This window comes from Hippichthys cyanospilos, chromosome 13 (genome assembly GCF_059441005.1).
Source record: "Hippichthys cyanospilos isolate Australia breed blue-spotted pipefish chromosome 13, RoL_Hcya_1.0, whole genome shotgun sequence".
Lineage (NCBI taxonomy): Eukaryota > Metazoa > Chordata > Actinopteri > Syngnathiformes > Syngnathidae > Hippichthys > Hippichthys cyanospilos.
Window position 1 is genome coordinate 5,498,586 of NC_142381.1, and position 19,708 is coordinate 5,518,293.

Sequence of the window (19,708 nt, forward strand, 5' to 3'; positions counted from 1 at the left end):
ATCCTTGAACTGACACATAATCGCAATGGCAAGGCCAAACTATTCACTTCCTGCACTCTATTTTATGAGAGATTTATACATGAATGCTTTTGTCTTGTGGTTTTCAGGTGGGTGACCTCGCAATTCCAACACTTTAGTCAATGAAAGGAATTGCACAGTATCCATCTGTAATCCGCCAGATAATTAGAGGCCAAATCGGGAAAATGTACTTGTCTTACAATAGGACTACTAGACTACAATGTGGATATTGAATAAATCACAAATGTCATACACAAGGTGCGCTGAATTCTCTCGGACACATAATTTTGTTTCCCACCAAAGCTACATGTGTGAATCGCTGTTTTAAGATTAAAGTCTGTAGTATATGGTAGTCCTTTATTATATACACTTTGTGTTGAACTTGTGGCCTGGGAGTTAGATTTGACCTGACACATTGTTTGTGGCCCAATAAAGCAAAGAAAACGTGTTTATGTGTGTATGCAATGGATTTTTGGTGTTTGTTTTTTAATGGATGTGTTTCTTTTGTGATTTGTTTTCCTAATAACCAGGAAATGCAAGGTTTTTCCACCGAAAAGGTCTTAGTCCTGCTGATAATTTGATAATATTTTGAATGTACAATTACTAACTTCAAAAAGTACATCTAAAACCACATTTTGTCACTGAAAATGACACTCAAGGCTCTGGTAACAATCAGTCACTCTCATCTTTTTCTAGATTTATTCATGTGACATTTGCAAGCTGATCTGTGATTAATAGATCATGATACAAAAGATTAACTTGTTGCTGCTTAAAATATGTAAATATGTTTTGATTTTTAAAATACTCCATTTCATTGTGACTATTTTCCAGGTCGTCTGATTTTGAAATCCATGTATATTGTAAAAAAAAATTAAATAAATGAATGAATAATGAAAGGCAGTCATCCCTGTTTGGCTTCAAAAGCGTTTTACGCTAAATGAAAGGTTTATTATGATGTAGCCCGCAATTAAAATGTTGAGTACCCTGGAAACGGTTCAATCGGATTTCGATATAATAAACTGCTCTGCATTTTTAAAACATTGTGTTGTTGGCACCCAGACCGAACACTAGATGACACCATTTCAACTTTATTAGCGCTAAAAGCTATTCCAAATCTAAGCGCGATCTTGCTGAAACGAAAGCCACCAAAGCAGCCACGAAGTCTAATGTCTAATTCGATGTTCAAAATAAAGAGTGAACTCAAGAGCATTTTTCAATTAGAAAGTTATCACTAAATAGTTTCCATTTTGAATACACGAGCGACCATCTTTTTGGTGATCATTGCTGCACAAAAGACACGGCGGTCTTATTTGCAACATTATTCTCTGGACCGTTTATCATCACAGCTTGTGCGCCGCATTAATCGTGCACGTGCTTCGGTTCACAAAAGAGGACCCCCATGTGCACGCAGGTGTGTACAAGTGCACGCGCTTAGAAAGCGCGCGCACATGTCTGTAGTTGACTGGAGCAGTTTTCAGTGGAGTGGGAGATCGCAACTTGCCAGCGTCGGACAGAAGAACGGATGCTGCCGGAGCACGACCCGCAGAAGGATGCACCCACAAGATCGCACAGCCATCAAAGCAGCGCTGAAAAAAGAACAGCATTTTGAACTTTTAATGCTTTCCCAGATTTAGAAAAATGATTTACAACGTGTCTGCAATTACAGTTAAGTTTTGCGTACCAAACATGTTTAGTTTAAGAGTCACCGGTGCCCTTCTTCTGTGCGCATTCCTGGGGTTGTTCTCCCGGATCGGAGGACAGGCGCCGAACTGCCAGGAGGTTCGCGCTGCGTTTCAGAGTCTGCACCCGGGATCTAAGTGGGTCCCTGAAACACCCGTGTCAGGTAACTACCGCGCCCCGTGGCTTCACTTTTTTACAATGTCCGTGAATGCGCCACTGCTTGTTGGCCGGATGTGGCTTTAAATGCTCGAGTTTTCCAGTTGCACGCTTGCCTTAGTGTTGCATTGTTTAGCTGCAATTTACATAACTCGGATTAGCTCAAATCAACACAACCTGGCAAATATGCTGGTAAATTCAACGGAATTGCTTTCAAGGAGCACGCATAGGAATCAGGGAGTATTAATAGAAGCATAGCTTGGTTTCTTCCTCTACGCTTTGGTTTCGTTTGTTGCAAGTTTGAGATTGGATTGTATTGCTCTGCTGACCACAAATCGTGATTAATGTCTTTGAAACTGCTGTAATTATAGACAAGCTAGCTTTGCTGTTTAGTTGATGAAGTTCGTTTCCTATAAGAAAGGTAGATAAACAACCTTGGTTAAAGCTTGTAAACCAGAAATTCAGTTTTAGAGAGCAAATAATTATCATCAGGTGTTTTCACTGTGATGTCATCTTGTTCAATGTCCTCCAGGTGAACTGTCATACTCCCCGTTCTCCTTTTTCTCTTTGCCAGCAAATGTTCTTCCAAAACAGGAAAGAGTGGAACAAATCAAAAAAGGCTGCAACTTTAAATAGCGACGAAGAAGCGTGACATGCATTAAAACATTTTTTTTGGCTTGCCCTCCACATTTCATATTCATCTCCCATCTGTGTGTGCATGCAGCTCCAGCAATGTGTCTTCTTCATGCATCCACTTTTAATCAAACACCCTCCACCTGGGCCAGCAGACTTCTGATAGCTACTGGAGGAAAGATCCAGCACAGCCACAGACATATTCAGCCTCCACAAATCATAAAGTCTGTCTGTCTTTCACTAAGGAACCAGTTCAAGGAAGTTGACTCACCATGCAGTCATCCAGAGGACACTTGGTCACAATATGGGCATATTTTACTTTTCCAAATAACCATATCGCCAACAAGTTTCCCCGATGCAAATGTCTAATAATCAGTCTCATGTGCCCAGTTGGAATATGTACAAAATAATAATATGAAATTATGCGGTATATTCTAAAGGAAATAGAATTTTTACTTGAGTTGTTCTCATTAAGCAGTTATTTTAAAGGGGTGTGATGCATTGGCTTTGGTCACCACTTCAAACGTCAGTGAATAATACATTGTTTAACAGTGCTTGGATGCTGAATGAGGCTCCACATCAATGGAAAAAATAATTGAGGAAAAGCTTTATTTTGTTGAAATATTATTACCTCTGAAAGGTAGCATAGTAGAACAGGGGTTTGCATGTCTGAATGTTCCATTCAAAATGTCCTGGGCTTATATTTCGGCTCAGACACTTGTCTGTGGAGTACATGTTATCTATGCACAAAGAGCGTTGATTGAAAACTCTAAATCGGTAGTGGGTGTTAATGAAAGTTTAAATGGTTGTTCGATTTCATGTACCAAGCTAACGGCTGGCGTCCAGTCCATGGTGTGGCCCGCTTCTCAACCAGAAGCATCTTCAGCTCCCGCGTGACCCTAATGAGGACAAGCAGTCAAAGAAAATGATCATCTTTACTATAGTTTGTACTGTATAAATGTGGATGTATAGGACACAATAAAACCCCATCCAAAAATAGAACGTGTATGTGAAACGAGTCAAGAGACCGCGTGATGAAGACATAATGTAGGAGGACTCAAATGTCTTCTCTCACAACAACGAATAATCAATATAACATTATGCCAATGTTTCCAAAGTGGGAAGAACAATGTGAGGCGGTAATCAGGATGAAAGATATATATATATATATATATATATATATATATATATATATATATATATACCTGGCTGTGGTGCTTGATGCTTTGTTTAGTAACCTAAAATAAAGCAATTCTTCAAGTAAATATTAATCCTATTTGGCAGCATATCAATCTTAAGGTTGCTTGTAAATTGTGTTAATTGCTCTTGTAAAGCATTGAGCGAAAAGCCCAGAATCCCACAGGGCTTGACATTACACGAGTAGTTGCTCCATAATATATGCTCTTAATGAATATAACTTTTAATATACTCATATATTATTACCAGACATGTTCCCTATGCGTCATCATTAAACGTGCATAGTAGTAACCGGATAATTGGTGCAGGGAAACTGAAGAAGTCATTGTTCTGTCGCTTAAGCTTTTTAGACACGCCAGGGGTCATCTTCAAGTTCTTTTTTGCCCATTAGCTTTCTGTAATGACACAAGTTAGCAACAAGCAGAAAGGTGATTAACCGGCTGTTGTTGAGGTTGTAGAGGTAGAGGCTGCACAATGAAAAACCTTGACAGCTGCTCTGCATGTTGAGTTGTCTGACCCCCACCTCTCATTTTCACTCTATTGATTTAAAGTACATAATAAGTGAAAGGCATCACCTTGAGCTAAGATTATGGCGCAAGTAAATTGCGATTGACCTCAAGGTCAATAATGAAAAGCCTCTCAAGCAAAACAAAACCACGCAACGGTGACAAGGACTTTTAAAATAGACTTGTGACTAAAAGAGATCCAAACCTTATGACGATAAAAGCAGGTGGAATGAAAGGATAAAAAAACGTTCTTTTTTCATTATGAAGAATTCATCTGATAAAATACATTCATCATCTGCCCCTTGACATGTCTATTTGGTCAGATTTGAAAGGCAAATGAATGAATGAATGAATGAATGAAATTAATAGAATATGCATGGTGGTGCTGACAGTTTAATAATTTTCCCCTGCAGTTTGAAATTAAATTGATCTTATTAAGTGGAGACTGTTTTCTGTATTGCTTCAAGGTTCTAGCTGTGTCACTGTGTGCACAAAGGCTCTGTGACAGTTTTATTGCCTTACTCACTCATTAGACTGTGTTCCTTCAAAAGCAAGGGAAGTTGGTAGCGATCAGGAAGTCAGGTGAAGTCTTTGGCAGTGTTGTTCCTTGCTGCTCGTTAATCAGTTTGACTGACACCGGGGCGCATCTCCTCATTAAATTGCCATCCCGTTTGCCGTTTATAGTCTTGTCTGTTTCTCAGGATCAATAGCTTGAAGGGCCAATAGAGATTCGGTTTTATAAGGCGAAGGAAAAAAATTATGTCCCCCACACGACACCTCTGCTGCCGAAAAGGACTTTACACTTTGATCAAAGTATTGCTTGAGAAGCCAAGTAGGGATGCACCGAAATGAAAATATTTGTCCGAAACCAAAAACTGAAAATGAGAAATATTTGTCCAAAAACACTGCAAGAATAAACCAAAAAACGTCACACATTGCCTTGTAGCAGTCAGGTTAGAGAGTGAACTATAACGTCACATGCATTGTCTTGCACAGGTCTGTAAATTATTGATGAAACCCGAATTGTATGGCTATATTTTAATACCTGTTTAAAGGGGCCAAATTATATTTGCCAATTTGCTTGAATGCATGAACGAAAACATAAAGTTAGAACTAGACTTGTTGAAGAAAGAGAACCCGGAACAGTCGCACATGATGTCTTTTGTGCTTCGTAAAAATGCTCTTTTGGGAAACGTGCCCTTTGAGGTATGATCAGACAATTGAAGTTCTAGCACTGTAACACTGCGGTGTCGCCATAATGAACAAATATTATGGAACAGTCACACTGTCTTAATTGTCTTGCTTCCCTCTGGTGTCAGCTTATTAAATTAAAAGCAGTTACGCTACAGCTACCGTGTGGAGGAACTTCTTCGTTTTGCTTCTATCAGTATTCACTTTTGAAAAGATCTTGTGAGCCCAATTAGTTCTTTATCAATCGATGTGTAAACAACCTTGGGCATGACTTGGTAACTCCACATTTCATCCTCACCAATCATAACAGTGTTGGTGTTATCTCAGAGCATGCTGGGTTTGTTTGTCTGCAAGAAGCAATGCTCCCGGCTCCTAAACTTTGTTGAGGGGGGAGACTTTTGATCTTACTGTAGACTGGAGTGGTCCCAAAGTTTCTCTTGACCAAATTGATCTCTGTGGAAATCAGCACAGCGCAAGACTTAAAATGACTCATATTTTTAGAAGCTGTTTATTTTTCAGTAACTCTTCAGAATAACCTCAAGTTTAAAAAGGCAGGATCTGGTCTGATTACTTTGAATGAGCGTGCGAGGAAAAAGCTGTTATAAAACGACGCTTCAGTGGCAATTTGGCTTCCTGTACGCAAGACCGTTTCGCTCATGTCTCTGTTGATTTCCCGCCAGGTGCTGACCTGCAGGTTTGCCAAACCAAAGGCCCGGCCTGCTGCTCCAAAAAGATGGAGGAGCGCTATCTGTTAGCTGCTCGTAGCAACATGGAGTCCAGCCTTCAAATGGTCAGCGCTCAACTCAAACGAATTATCATCCAGAATGCTGCCATTTTTCAAGGTAAGTCCTGTGATAACAAGTCATCAAATATAGAAGTTGAAGTTCATCAAATATAGAAGTCTGAAGTTCTCAGTCACACCTTCTCAGCACAATGTTGCTGTCCCGAAAGAGAGACTATTTTCACAATTTCTTTTCGTTATTATCACCTTTCATTGTTTCTCAAAATTTTATTCGCAATGCAGTCCTGTTATTCTGCATTTTCAGATCGACTGTCCTGTTTTGTGTGAACGCATGCAAACACACACACACACACACACACACATGCACGCCGACACAGACGCACGCACAAACAGCAATTAAAACACGAGGTTTAATGGGAACTGCGGGGTTTGCGCGACTTGGTCGTCTGCAGCTAACAACATTAGAGACCACTGCACTTTCCAAGAAGGGGTTCAATACTAATTGCTTTAGCAAAGGGCTGCAGAGATCTCCCCAAACATCCCCCGCACTGAAATCCTTTTAACATCCTGGTCTTATCCTTCTCCCTCTACTTTATCTTCCTCTTCTCCCTCAGACCCTGTCATCCTCTCTCTCCATCTCTGTCTCAGTCAATCTATTTGACTTTCTCTCTTCATGTGTTCATGCTTCCAGTATTGGGAATTGAGTGCATGTTCTTTGCTGTTCGCTTGCCCCCCCCCCCCCCCCCCCCCCCCCCCAACTCACTTCTAGCACAGATCAAAGACTTCCCCTCTCCACTCGCCTATCTCCGATCTCTTTGAGTGCTCCTGCTTTGAATCACATTGTTCTTGCAGCTCCACCTGCTCTGGTCGCGTTTGCCAAGTGTCACTGTACAGCAGAGGTGGCAAAAGTACTCGCAAGGAAAACATTCCAATGAAATTCCCTAACTATAAGACGCACCCTTAAGTATGGGGTTCAATTCGGGTATTTTCTTTGTTGCCGTGGATAAGACACACCAACACCTTGGCAACAATGTAAAAACTATAACAAAACAGAATAAATATCGTCTTTATTAATATCGTAAAAACTTCATATTTTCTTGTGTTTATATCCGCAAGTTATATATTTGTTAATTTACGCGTGAGCTCACATTGTGAGCTGTCAGTGAATGCCTCGCCGCTGTAATGTTAAATGCGCTCGAAGCTGTTGTTTTTCATTTTCCTCGTGATGTGGTTACCACAAATACCCGAAGTTGCGCAGCATCCGTGTAAAACCAAGATTATGATTGTGTGTAAATGCCAAAAGATCACGATCAATAAATGAGTCAATGGAATACTTTCTCTGTTCTCTAACCGGACATCATAACTTTTACACGATCCTCTCCTTTTTAATAATATTCCTGTGGGTGAACAAGTATGGACTCGGACGTTGGTTCAGTCTGTTTGCTTCTTTAATCGAAAATAATGTTGTAATGCGAGCTGCTGTTTGCGGCAACAGGCAATTGTTGCTACCAGCCACCTGACTGCTTGATTGCCCCGTTACGGTAATTATTGCAAGTAAGAATACGGCCGGTATAATCAGATTTTTAATTTACCATTTGGAGAACGCACCCATTCATTTTTGGGGAAAAAAATTGTGTCATATTTCAGGAATTACGGTAACTTACATATAGACGAAAATGTTAATTTTGTTAATTATGCATAATACTTGTTTTAACTTGGCACAATGCTAACATTAAATCCATACTGATCATACTGAGAAGAAAAAAAAATCACTGGACAGAGCTAGTCAATTTTACATCCATCCTGCAAGACATGACTTACTCAATTGTATGGATGGCAACATATAGACACTTATATATTATTTTACTTTCTTCAATTCAACGGAGTAGCATTTAATTGTTGTGGCTGTCACGCTACGTTGCTGGCATAGTCGGATGAACAATGAAAAACGTTTGCTTCATGAATAATCATTCTAATACAAGAGGAATTGTACAATTTCCTGCATGTATGACTGGCTTCAACATTGGTCCTCTCTTTCCCATCAATAGCAGGACGTAGGTAAGATGTGAGGACTTTTTAATGGTGCATGGCTCTCATGCACATTGCCTTGTTTGCTCTTGGGCAATCTAATGAGCCCTGGCTGATATCTTGATGGCATACTGAGAAAATAATGTGCAATGGAATAATTGCAGCTTCTACCCTGATTCGTGATGGACTCAAATTTCATTTTGATTCCCATTAGCGAGATCATAATATCAACTTCCCCCGCGTGCCATGATTGCCTCACTCGTAATGGGCCGATGCTTTCAATTTAGCTCAGAATGAGATTCTGTGAACCTGTGCCGGGTGCTCATCTTTAAATTTTTAAATGAGAAGTCAAACTTGCACATGCTGGGAATTTAATTTCATAAATCAATTATTAATATTCTGTTAGAGTGTATCAGTCAGCACATGTTGCGGCAGCGTTGGCCGTGCAAATAACTTGATACACAATGTCATCGCAGCAGTCTGTGTCAATGCTGAGGGAGAAGTTGCAGATAGAATTTACAACAAAAAATACTTTGAATGCACATTCATAATACACGAATATTCAAAAGACCACTCGATTAATGTTAGTATGTACATATATAAATGTTCGACTTTGATGAGACACAAATATACTTCTGGGGGGGTCAACTAATTTTTTCTTGCCTTAAGACTATATAGTAAGTAGTCCTAGTCGTCCTTCCGCAATAAGTGTGGACACCCCCCCTCCCCTCCACAAAACGCCAAATAAAAAGGTAAGCACATTTCCTTTGATCGTCACTAAACTAAGATATGCTGAGGTTTGGTTTGTGAGTTGTGAGTGAGTTTGCCCGAAGGCAGCAAGGAGAATAGTTGCGAGCATCTTCGGCTCCGTCAGAAGAGCTGCACCTCCATCATAGAGTAACTGAAGGTAGAAACCAATTCAAACTCCTTATCTTGAGACATTATATTTGAGTGGCAGCTCTAATTGTTTACTCCCCTCATAGATGCTCTGCATCCTGCTGTGCAGCAACAAGCTGTGGATGTGATAAAAAATGTGATTTGTTTGTATTCAAAAATAGTTATAGATTTTAAATAATCTGCTTTAAATGGCTAACATCAATGCAAAGACAATAATCAGTTTTTTTATTTTTTATTATGGCTTATTTTTGGTTCAATCCCAGATGAATGTGCAGTGGAGCAGGCAGGATGTGTGTACTTGTGCTTGTACAACGCTTGTGTAAAATAGCACATCGGCAGACCTCAATGTTGTCGGCTCAGTTTCATCACAGTCCATCGCTCTGTTGCATCCGGGGGGAGCGATCCTGACCCCCGGGGCAGTTACACCCAAATCCAAGGAGCAAACCCAATTAATAAACATGAGACGACAGGATTGGCCTGGATTGTTATAATGTCATGCATAGATATCTGAGAGTGTGATATCTGCTAAAGTGGGGCAGCCAGCCAGCCCGATGCTCCAGCAGTCTCCATCATTGGGCTGCTCTCAAGGTCAGAGCTCGGATGATTTAGGCAGGGCACCTCATAGGCTAAAACAATCCAGTGATATGGGAACTTTTGTTGAATATTTATTTTGCAATCGGGTCGACTTTGTCATAATCGGCACTGAAGACACAGCGGTCGTCCTGACAAGTCTAATCAGAAAGTATATTTTGGTATTTTGCATATTTGAAAAGTGTCACATCCTCGAGGCTCGGTGCAGAGAGGTGTCTGTTTTTTACTTGGTCCCGATGTTGTGCAAGTGTAGTAAAATTTGTATCATGTGCCCCTTCAACTTGAGTTGACATCCTGATTTTAGTTTCTCAAATAAATAATCAAATGTTTCCACATACCCAATGTATTGTGCTCATGGATGAGACATTTCAGTTTTGTGCCTTAAATGGATATTTCTATTGATATTTTAGATGTCCTACTATATGATTGTTCAGTGAACGCATTTCCAGTGAGTGAATACAGTACAGTACTCGCTTCTTTGGTTTCTCAATGTAACTATGGATTGTTCGAAAGCTCGGAAAGGTCAGCTCGCTCTGCTCCGTCATTCATTCTCATGATTCTTTGACATGCAAGCGGGAAGTAGTCCTAGATCCAGTGTGCTAGGCACTGTCTGTAAAATAAAACTGTTGAAACACTTTTTAAATTGCTTTGCATAAGTCACTATGACAGCTCTGTGATTGACATAAACATGGTCCAAAGAATTGTCTTGCTGGACTTCATTTATAGCTCAAAAGTTACATTTGAACTAGTTAGAATCATTGTTTGAAACCCTAGAACATGGGCTTAAAGCTTTGTATACACTTGTTTATCTCCCACAATTTATTGTTGCCTTTCGTTGCTCATTCAGGGCTCTAAGCAATATTTGACAGAGGCAGGGGAAAGCGCACCTGTGAGAATAGCTTCTACCTTCTTCCAACCACAGGCCATCCTCTTGTCTATGTCTGAGTCTGGAACACTGAATAATTTATTGGGACTCAGTAACGTTATATACTATACGTTCGCCATTTTGGACTTCATAAGGGCGCAGGCCAGTCAGAACTGTGGGTGTTGCAAATGGTCTGTGCCAAATTGTTTGATAATATTCCCTATAATATAATAATATACCCTAGACACAACCTTTGGCAGAAATAATGGGGCTGAAGAACTCATCAGGTCAAGACACAAGGCTGAAAATCATGACTGTCTCGGTTAAAATATGACATCTGTTCTCCCTACTTCATCCAAGGGGATAACATATTTCGCGTCTTGTTGGCAGAGCCAATCAGCTTGTTCCCGTTATATTTTTTGTAAGATGGAATCCAAATTGTTAACCCCCTGTGGCAAGATGATGGTTGACCTTGAGAGGAATTTGCCCTCACGTGTCTCCAAAAGTGCATAATGGACATATTCAGTTACTTTATCCCTTAACGAAATGTAACAGGAAGTGAAAAGTGGAGAATAGGCACCAGGCTTGAGTAGTAGATAAACAGAATTGGACCTTTGTGCCCTCTATTCTCTAAGTCAGTCTGTTAGCTGTCCTCTTGACCATAAATGCTGCAGGTCAGTCTTCCAATCATCTACCTTTCTATAATACCTCCTTTGCTTCACTTCCACCATTCGGTCGTTTTGCTAACTAAAGTAGTTTCCCCTCAATAATCCAATAAAAACTGGTGGGGTGTACAATATGCACGGTGTGAGAAGTTGTTTACGTGCTGCCCTGGGCCAATCTAATAACTTAATGATGTGGAGAGGCACTTTTGCTGTGTCCAATGGGCTCCTTGGAGCATCGTTTAGCAGACACGTTGGGGTACACCAACCATTACCACATCTTCTTCCATCAACTTGCAATTTAACTTGAACTTAATTGCCGTTGAGTGCGTTTTATCATGATGCCCATCACGTATTAGTTTGTTCTCGCACTCTCTCCGGCAAACTACTGCACAAAGTGTTACTATGTTGTGGTGTGTGCGTGCTCCCTGTTTGAGCGCAGAGCTTTTGCTTGTAGTTCAAAGGAGTCACCAAGGAGCGTGTCTCTATGCAGTGAATTGCCTCAGAGAACATTTTAGAGTGTGAGTCAGAGGAACAACATAAAAAAAAAAAAGCACCTGCGAATCCACCCCAACTGTGATTTTCCCTCATTATCCATTTGTGGATTGAGTCAAGTATATCTGGTTTCTGTCCCTTGAGGCAAATGCAAAATAGATGCACTTTGTCACTCGTTTAGATGACAAATTTTGCACATTTTTTACGATAAAAAAGTGGCCCGTGTGTTTTTATCGTTGCACATCTGGTTCATCTATCATTGATCAATTTTGTGTCAAAATATATATGTATATATATATATATATATATATATATATATATATATATATATATATATATATATATATATATATAATGTCTTTGAAAGGAGTAAAACATTTCAAATTTAATGACGAAAATCACGCATGATCATACAGCTATCCTATTTAACATTTCAAAATTCCAACACCCTGAAGCCTAAATTGACTTTTACCCAGCGTTTTACCCAGATATCACTTTGTTTTTTGTTTTTTTTATTGTCAATACTTTCATTTTTCATTGTTTGGCTTCCCAAAAAGTCTTTTTTATCCCCACTGGCTTTATGTAGGTTGCCAAGCTCTCCTGTCTCCACAGGAGGCCTCGGCTTCCTTCTTAACAACAGAGCTGGCTCTGTGTTTAAAGTACATTCATAATATACCTTTTTAATCATACCGTGTGGTTTTATTTGACCAACCCAGACATGACAGCTGTCTCTCTGTTGATAATATTTCAGCCCGTCAGCGCTGCATGGGGTAAAAATTCTTCAAAAGCTGAATTATGAAAGAAAAGAGCCTCTTACGACACGCACACACTTTGGTCTTCTCATCTTATGTGTGTGCTTAACAAAGGGTTATTTCTCGTCTGAGAGCAAGCCTGTTGTGTTGTATTCATCCTGAGCTGATCCCCGGTGTTCAAGATTTTTTTTTTCCGACTGCTCGTTTTGAATACGGAGGTGAAATGAGACACTCTGGTAACAATTTGAATCAAGAACAGGTTTCATTGAAATTAAGTTTCACAATGACAGTAGTTCCCGTGTCAGGCTGTTACACGTTTCTAATCCCAAGCTGTGACAGATCTGCCTCATTAGATTCATTTATTCTCTCAAAAAAACTGTTTTTCAGCCGAATCTTTGTGTTGCCGTGGCAGACTGTTTTTCGCGGGGGAGAACACATGATTTCTGTTCATCTGTACGATTCCTACACCTCCTACCGTGCTGTGTTTTTTATGTTGATGTGACCCAAAATTGTCACGAGTGGTTTTTCAGGACAAGCCTAGTAGCTCTTGGTGTTTGAGCCACATTTTAATGATGCGCCCTGTTGCACGCCTCTCGAGCTGAATTTCATCACGGAGGAAAAACAAACAGTGTGCAGTGAGGATCAAAGTGTCATTTGAAATGCTCTCATCAAACAGAGCAGAAGGGACTGACAGCTCCTCCCATCTCCAGCTGAGAGAAGGAGCCTTTGTTTCTCAAGCTGTCTGAAGACAAGTTCATGAGTTGGGATGGAGAGCAGACAAGAGAGGGATTGCCCCATATTGACATGTGCACATGTGCAATGAGCAAATGAGCTTCCATAAATGAGCCCCCGCTATTTCCATATGTCCCGTTTGCTGCCAAATGTTTCCAGATCAACAAGCATTTGTATCATCCAGCAAACCTTTCTTTGTCTCCTTAAATGATTCTCCTGTCACAGGGAAGCTGAGAGGTTGACTGGATTAATCACAAGTCAGTTAAGAGAACAATGCCAAAAGGAATACAAATCACATTCACATAGGGCTGCACGATTAGGGCCAAAATAATAATCGCGATTATTTTGGTCAATACTGAAATCACGGTTATTCATCACATCATGTTTGGTCAAACATGTCTATTTACTGCCCTTCTTTTAAACAAGCAGGATATAAACTACTCAGACTTACTATCACAGCTACTGGCAAAACTCATGGAAAAAAAAAAAAGATTCCCTCACTTTTTTATTAGTGATTCGTATGGAACTTGGAGTCTTTCCTACGTTGAATGTGAGTTGGCTTTGTCAAATGATTTCCGATGTGTCTTTTTCTCTTCTCACCTTTGTCTCTCAACACTCCTTGTTGAGCCTGCTGCTTCCTGTGGAATAAGTAAAACAAAACAAGCGCAGAGGTAATCCTTTGATTCCCCAAGTTATGCTGAGCACAATATGCTAATGTTGCAGCATGCACGACAGTGATTGAAACTCGGAACTTTTGTACAACTTTACACTTGTGTTTTTCGTGACCATCTTGGTCAAATTCCCGATTGCATAAGGTCCAGGCGTGTTTTTGGAAACAAGACTGACCCAGAGACATCATACGGTTTTACTGACTGTCTCACAGCAAACTGTGACATGTCAATTTACCCATGTATAACTAATATGGTTCTTTGCTCTGTGAAGTCCTCATGTAAAGCCATAAACATATGTACTTATGTTATATTTACTTACTTTGCAATTGATATGTTGGAGCCGCAAAGGTTCCTGAGCCTTTTCAAGTTAAAGTCGTCGCACCTTTTCATCAAACGCGTTGGAGTTTAGCAAGTTCAGCCTCACCAAGACCATGAGGTGTTTGCCTGTCAGTCTTTTCTTTGTGCTCACTTTTTGTCAGGTTGTGATTCGGGACCTCTGCACTGGGATTTGTCTTCAAGGTCTTGTTGCTTATGAAAAGCATCTAAGGCCTTTGCAAAGTGCACTCTGATGACATTTCACTCACGCGTCTAAGTTGTTTGAAATGATCAGGTTGGAGCGTGTGTTAAAATTGAGTGAGTAACTTCCCGTCAATTGTTCATTTTAGTTTTCATGGTTCTTTCATTCTTCACCTTATAGCCTCACGGCTTATCCTCTGCCTTTGACCGTCTGCCAACAGAGTGATGTATATTTGATCGCTTCATAAAATATTTAAATGCTTATGCAATATGAGCTCAGTCATGGTCAACCGTGGATGGTTGGAGGGCCGGAGATTTTAGAGAAACAAAAACAATCCACTGAGATAATCCTCAACGTGTCCATCTCAGGACTTGGTTTGGTTGAAAAGTTGGAAAAAAAAACAAAAACTTTTCAATTGATGTTTGAATGGAGATATATACTGTATCAATCTTGTATCAAATCTTGTTTTTCTGTCGATCAGAAAAACAAGATTAGACCATCTATACATTTCCACTTCAATCAAACTGAGGCAATCAGTCACATGACTATACAAAAAATCTTGAGGTCCCCAACCACTCCACACAGAAGCGAATGTTTCAAAGTGACTAATTTGCATGGCCGTGGCAGAAATAATGGAGTCGGAACATAAGTGGCCTCACATTCAGTCTGTGAATACTTTGAAAAATAATTAAATGGTAGCCATTATAATAGAGATCAAGCCCTCTGCAGGGATAATGTTCGGTTAGTAGGTACATCAATATCATTACAAAGAGGCTGCGTAAGACCTGAGACCAGGTAAAAGCAACGTAAGTGTGTATCGCGAATAGATATAATTTCCACATTACTTTTTTCTGTCAATAAACCACATTACATTCACGCCACTCACCAGAGCGACAAGCAAAATGATCAGTTTCCTCCTCACAACCCCCCCAAGAGATGTTGGTAGGCAATGTTCCTTTCTAATTTTGAATTAGAAGGGGGGGGGGGGGGGGGGGGGGTCTCTGAGTATATCAGGGGCCTAGCTGCCAGCCAAAGTGGGCTCATTCGTGACCAGATTCCTTGCAGATATAGCATGGCCAAACACAAATAAATGACCTGGTGCACCCACCAGCCTTGGATAAAAGTAAAAGCCAGAATTGTCAATCGATCGCAAACTGAAAATGAGTTGGCTGCAGTGCTGGCCTTAGATGACTGTCTGACATGGCAGACCGAAGCACATAGTGAAGCTCTGCTCGGGATTGAAGGGGGGCTGGATGGATATTTGAGAGGAGAACAATAAGACATTAGCCAAACACAGCAATGGGGAATAAAACAAGTGAGCGCTTGACCTCATTGTAACAAAGACATTTTGGGTTGGATGCTTTTCTGTTCTCATCAATCTTAAATCTTTGTGTTGCACCCTGAGATTCTTAATGGAAGCTCTTTTTTCAGCAGAAGAACTATGTCATGACTAAAAAACAAGTGATGTGGAAATAGATGGGGAGTACACCGTTATTAACACTGCATGAACTTATGAACTCTGTCTGACTTCCGAGCAATGATACACACATTGGCAGTCGGAAAGTATAAAAGCTCGGTAAACGGAGGTGGAAATCACCATGAATGCATCACTTTAAAAATTAGCACTGCACGGTGTGAAGTATATAGATTTGTTTACAAAGTGTGGAAGGAACTCAATAAAGTCACGAAATGTATTTGCTATAAGACAACAAATGCAAAATAATGAGGGTCCCTGCGGAGTTTGGCAGGTAGAAAAACAGCACAGGGTGTCTGTGATGGATGACACAACTCTGGGGAAAGGAGACAGGTAAAAGTACGGAGACTCATAAGGATGGGTGTTGGGGGGCAAGCGGTTTGAGTGACAGGGTGACACTGTCAGCTCCTCCGCATCGCACTCTTCAGGGGGCCCCCTGAGCAAGTTGTGTTGAGTCAACTGCTGCAGTGACAAGAGTTCCTCAAATATTACCAGGGCGTGATTCACTACTCTTGTTCAAATTCCCTGAAGTGGGCCCAGTGAGCCAACATACTGCCAGTACTCGTCAGACCCTCTAAGGCCAATACAGCTCAACGGAGCCCCCCCCCAAGACTGACGCACAACCCTCTGGTGGCTCGTTACAATTCAAAACAAAACATTTTCAGACTCCTAATGAAAACGTACTAAAAAAACAGTTCATCTCCACCCACTCCATCTTGGCCATCAGGCAGGGATAAATTATGAATGAATGGCTGCTCACTTGGACAGGATCGATACTAACAAGGTCCGAATTTGCCATGACACATTTTTCTCCCTTTTTTACAGCCTTCCCCGTCTAAATGCTGGTTTTTCTCGTGTCAAAAGCTGACTGCCTATGAGTGATGGGCGTTTACCAGAATAGCAATTTTTACAGGTATAATGAAGGTTCTAAAAAGCACATATATAGCGTACCAAAACTGATGTGAGTAACTCGACAGCTCCGATCGACCCACCACTCCCAAACTCCCAGCCCGCCACCGACAGAGCGAGCGGGAATCGACTAAGGAGGGGCGGAGTAATGGAGCTTGTCGTAGTACTCCCCGCTTCACACCACTTAGCCTCTCTTCTATCTAACTTGGTTGGAGATGTCGAGGTGTGGGAGGGAGGCAAAGGTGCTCCTACGGGACTCTGCGCAAATTCCTCGCAACCCAAACATTTCTCCTCACATCAGTCACGCCATGCAGGCAGGGAAGCATGTAGCGCTTCTTTGTGCCACTTCTCTTTCTTCTATCTCACTGTGTAACCCAATTAGTCTTTGCCTGACCTTGACATCCACTCAAAATCCTGCTGGGCTAACATGGTGTCCTCCTTCATCACTCAATATTCACTAAATATAGACAAGTCTACTAGACTTAATGTTATTCCTTTCGTTTTTTGTTTTTTTTTATATGCCTCCGTGCCAAAGATGGTATTTCACAAACGTTTTCTTTTTCTGACTTAAATAAAAGTTGACCAGTTGTGTCCTATTGTGTGTAAGCATTTGTAATTGTCCTGCAAATACTTTTATACATCACGCCGGGTGCAGGTGCTGAACATTAGTTTATGATCAATTTTAAAAGAAAATGTGTTTTCATGGCAAGCCTTCATAGGGTTAGATGATGTACTTTCTGCAGTGAGAAGGCAGATTTAGCGCTAATACAAAACAGCGTCACTCATATTCATATATTTTTCAGAAGGGCACAAGATGCAGCACTTTAAAAAGATGACACACATGCTGCGAAATCAAGCCAAACCCTGTTAAAAGCCCAGGAGAGGTGTTGGGTTTAACCGCAACATTTCAGAACAAACTGGGTACAAGATCCCGGGGGTGGGATCGTGACTAGATCTGCTTACGACATGCTAGTTTGAGTGCGAGGACTTTATGAGGTTAAGAGGGTGAAAATTAGGGTTTTTGTCGGGGTTAATGACCAAATCAGGGGAAACAGTAGAAGAGCTCACACAACAAAGAGGGGAAAGTTGGAGATTTTATGAACTACAGTTTAAAATCCTAAAACCAAACTATTCCAATAAGTGCTGTCATATTTAAGTGTTAACTGTGGGAATTTGTTAAAAATAATTACCTCGGTTAACTCTTTATTTACTTAGCTTTATTTACTTTCCATGGCAGCTGAACTATGTTTACAGACGAGATGTGTGTTTGTGTAGTTTTACTACTACTACCCACTATTACACACGACTGTGCTGCAGCACAATGAGGTGAAAAAGAGGGAGCAAGTCATGCTAAAAGAAGCGTCAAGACCAAATTAGCGTTCAATTATTTGCTCAAGGATAATTCGATGAGTCATCGCCACCGTTCTGTGCTGACCTACAAGGGAGAGACATTTACCAGAGACCAGGAGTGTTCCTCACAAAATATTAATAAATGCCTCATTATTTGTAAACAGCGCACAGCTAGGGTTTAACTAGTTTATTCTTTAGAAAAATTTGTGGAGGCCAATTGTCCTGAGCCTAAACACAGCCATGGCGCTTAGACACTTGGCAACAGCAAATGAATATATCTGCAAAAATAGACGATCTCATAAGCAGAACTAAATAATCCAACTAAATAATCCAAGAAGGCTTTTGAGCACCGTTTTTGTGTCTGTTCAAACCAGCAGGAACGCACGCATCTGTATATTGAACAGAACTGCGCAGACACACTCCTTTCGTTTTTGGCTTGACGAAAAAAAGTCTTTTGTGTGGCTGCTTGTAGACAGTGACCCTGACCGTCTATTCTTGATTCCCTCTTACAGAAAGTTTGACTATTCTTTAGAAAATAATAGAAAGCCTTGGGAACATAGTGAAAGGGATGAACAAGACACGGCATGTCAGAAAATTACATTCTCTCAAAGTTATTTTGCTAAAAAGAAATACGTTTACTGTCCCCCGCTTTCGGGTCCCTCTGCAAGTCTCTTTGTGTCTGTCATAAAATAAAGTTAGAAGAAAAAAAAACACTAAGTGAATCCTCGCCGTCAAAAAGAAAGACAATCAACGTAACTGTTGCTATGCAGGGAGAGATGTTGACTGTCAATGTCATTTGAAAGTCTACAAACCTCGAATGGCAGTTGAGTAGCAGCTTCTTTGAAGCTTTTGGAGCGATACTGAACTGAGGAACAGAAATATTAAAGCTACAACACTGAGCCACTGAAGTTTTCTCCACACTTGCCTCTCACTTCTCATCCTAGTCTTCTATGCACTGCAAAACAACATTAACTTTAACTGGCTTCTGGTTATCTCACGCCACAAAACATTTCAATCAATCTGTGAGAAAAACCCTCACTATTTCTTTTCGGAGAAGCAAACTGATACGACAACAGTTAAAACTGCGCTGCGTTAAACATGATTACACCCGTTGTAGCTTACGTTTTAGGATATGAATTGGCATCTTGCCATCACCATGGTGAATAAATAGTGACAGTGAGCAAGTCTTTGTACATGTACTTTGAATGAATAATGCCCTTGTCAAAATGTGTGTGTGTGTTTGAATATAGCTTACAATGAAAAGGAGGAAAGTTCTGACCTACAAGTCTCCTGTTTGAGTTATCAGCTTTGAAAGATGACATGAAAATGTACTCTTGGAGAGCTTGTATAAACAAATGGAACTTCTGCTGACTTATTAAGTGTGAAATGAAACAGCAAATGTTTTGTGAGTGGATTATCTCTGTATAGTCATGAATAAAATCTTAAATTAATTAATAATTAATCATGAATACAAACAAGAATTTCATTGTGTAGTGTTACTGTGCATATAACTGTAAAACTCTTCAACCTTAGTGGTGTTCTGTGATCCGAAAAGGATTTTTTTTAACCTTATATTTACCATTGGCGCCTGCAGGAATAGGTACTAGGCCGGCCCATGAATGGTTAATATAACTGACAGCTG

The 19,708-nt window shown here is 40.5% G+C and overlaps 1 protein-coding gene across 2 annotated transcripts in view; it reads left to right on the forward strand.

The window, feature by feature from the left end:
- Positions 1 to 1,308: 1,308 nt before the first annotated feature.
- gpc3 (glypican 3) overlaps positions 1,309 to 19,708 on the forward strand; it is a 77,838-nt gene continuing 59,438 nt past the window's right edge. For both annotated transcript variants that reach the window (XR_015867684.1, XM_088432181.1), the window contains exons 1-2: positions 1,309 to 1,861; positions 6,062 to 6,223. Coding sequence is in view for 1 of the 2 variants with exons in the window: in XM_088432181.1 (XP_088288307.1) it covers positions 1,657 to 1,861; positions 6,062 to 6,223 (367 nt within the window). In the remaining variant the exon portion in view is untranslated. The remainder of the gene's footprint in view (positions 1,862 to 6,061; positions 6,224 to 19,708) is intronic.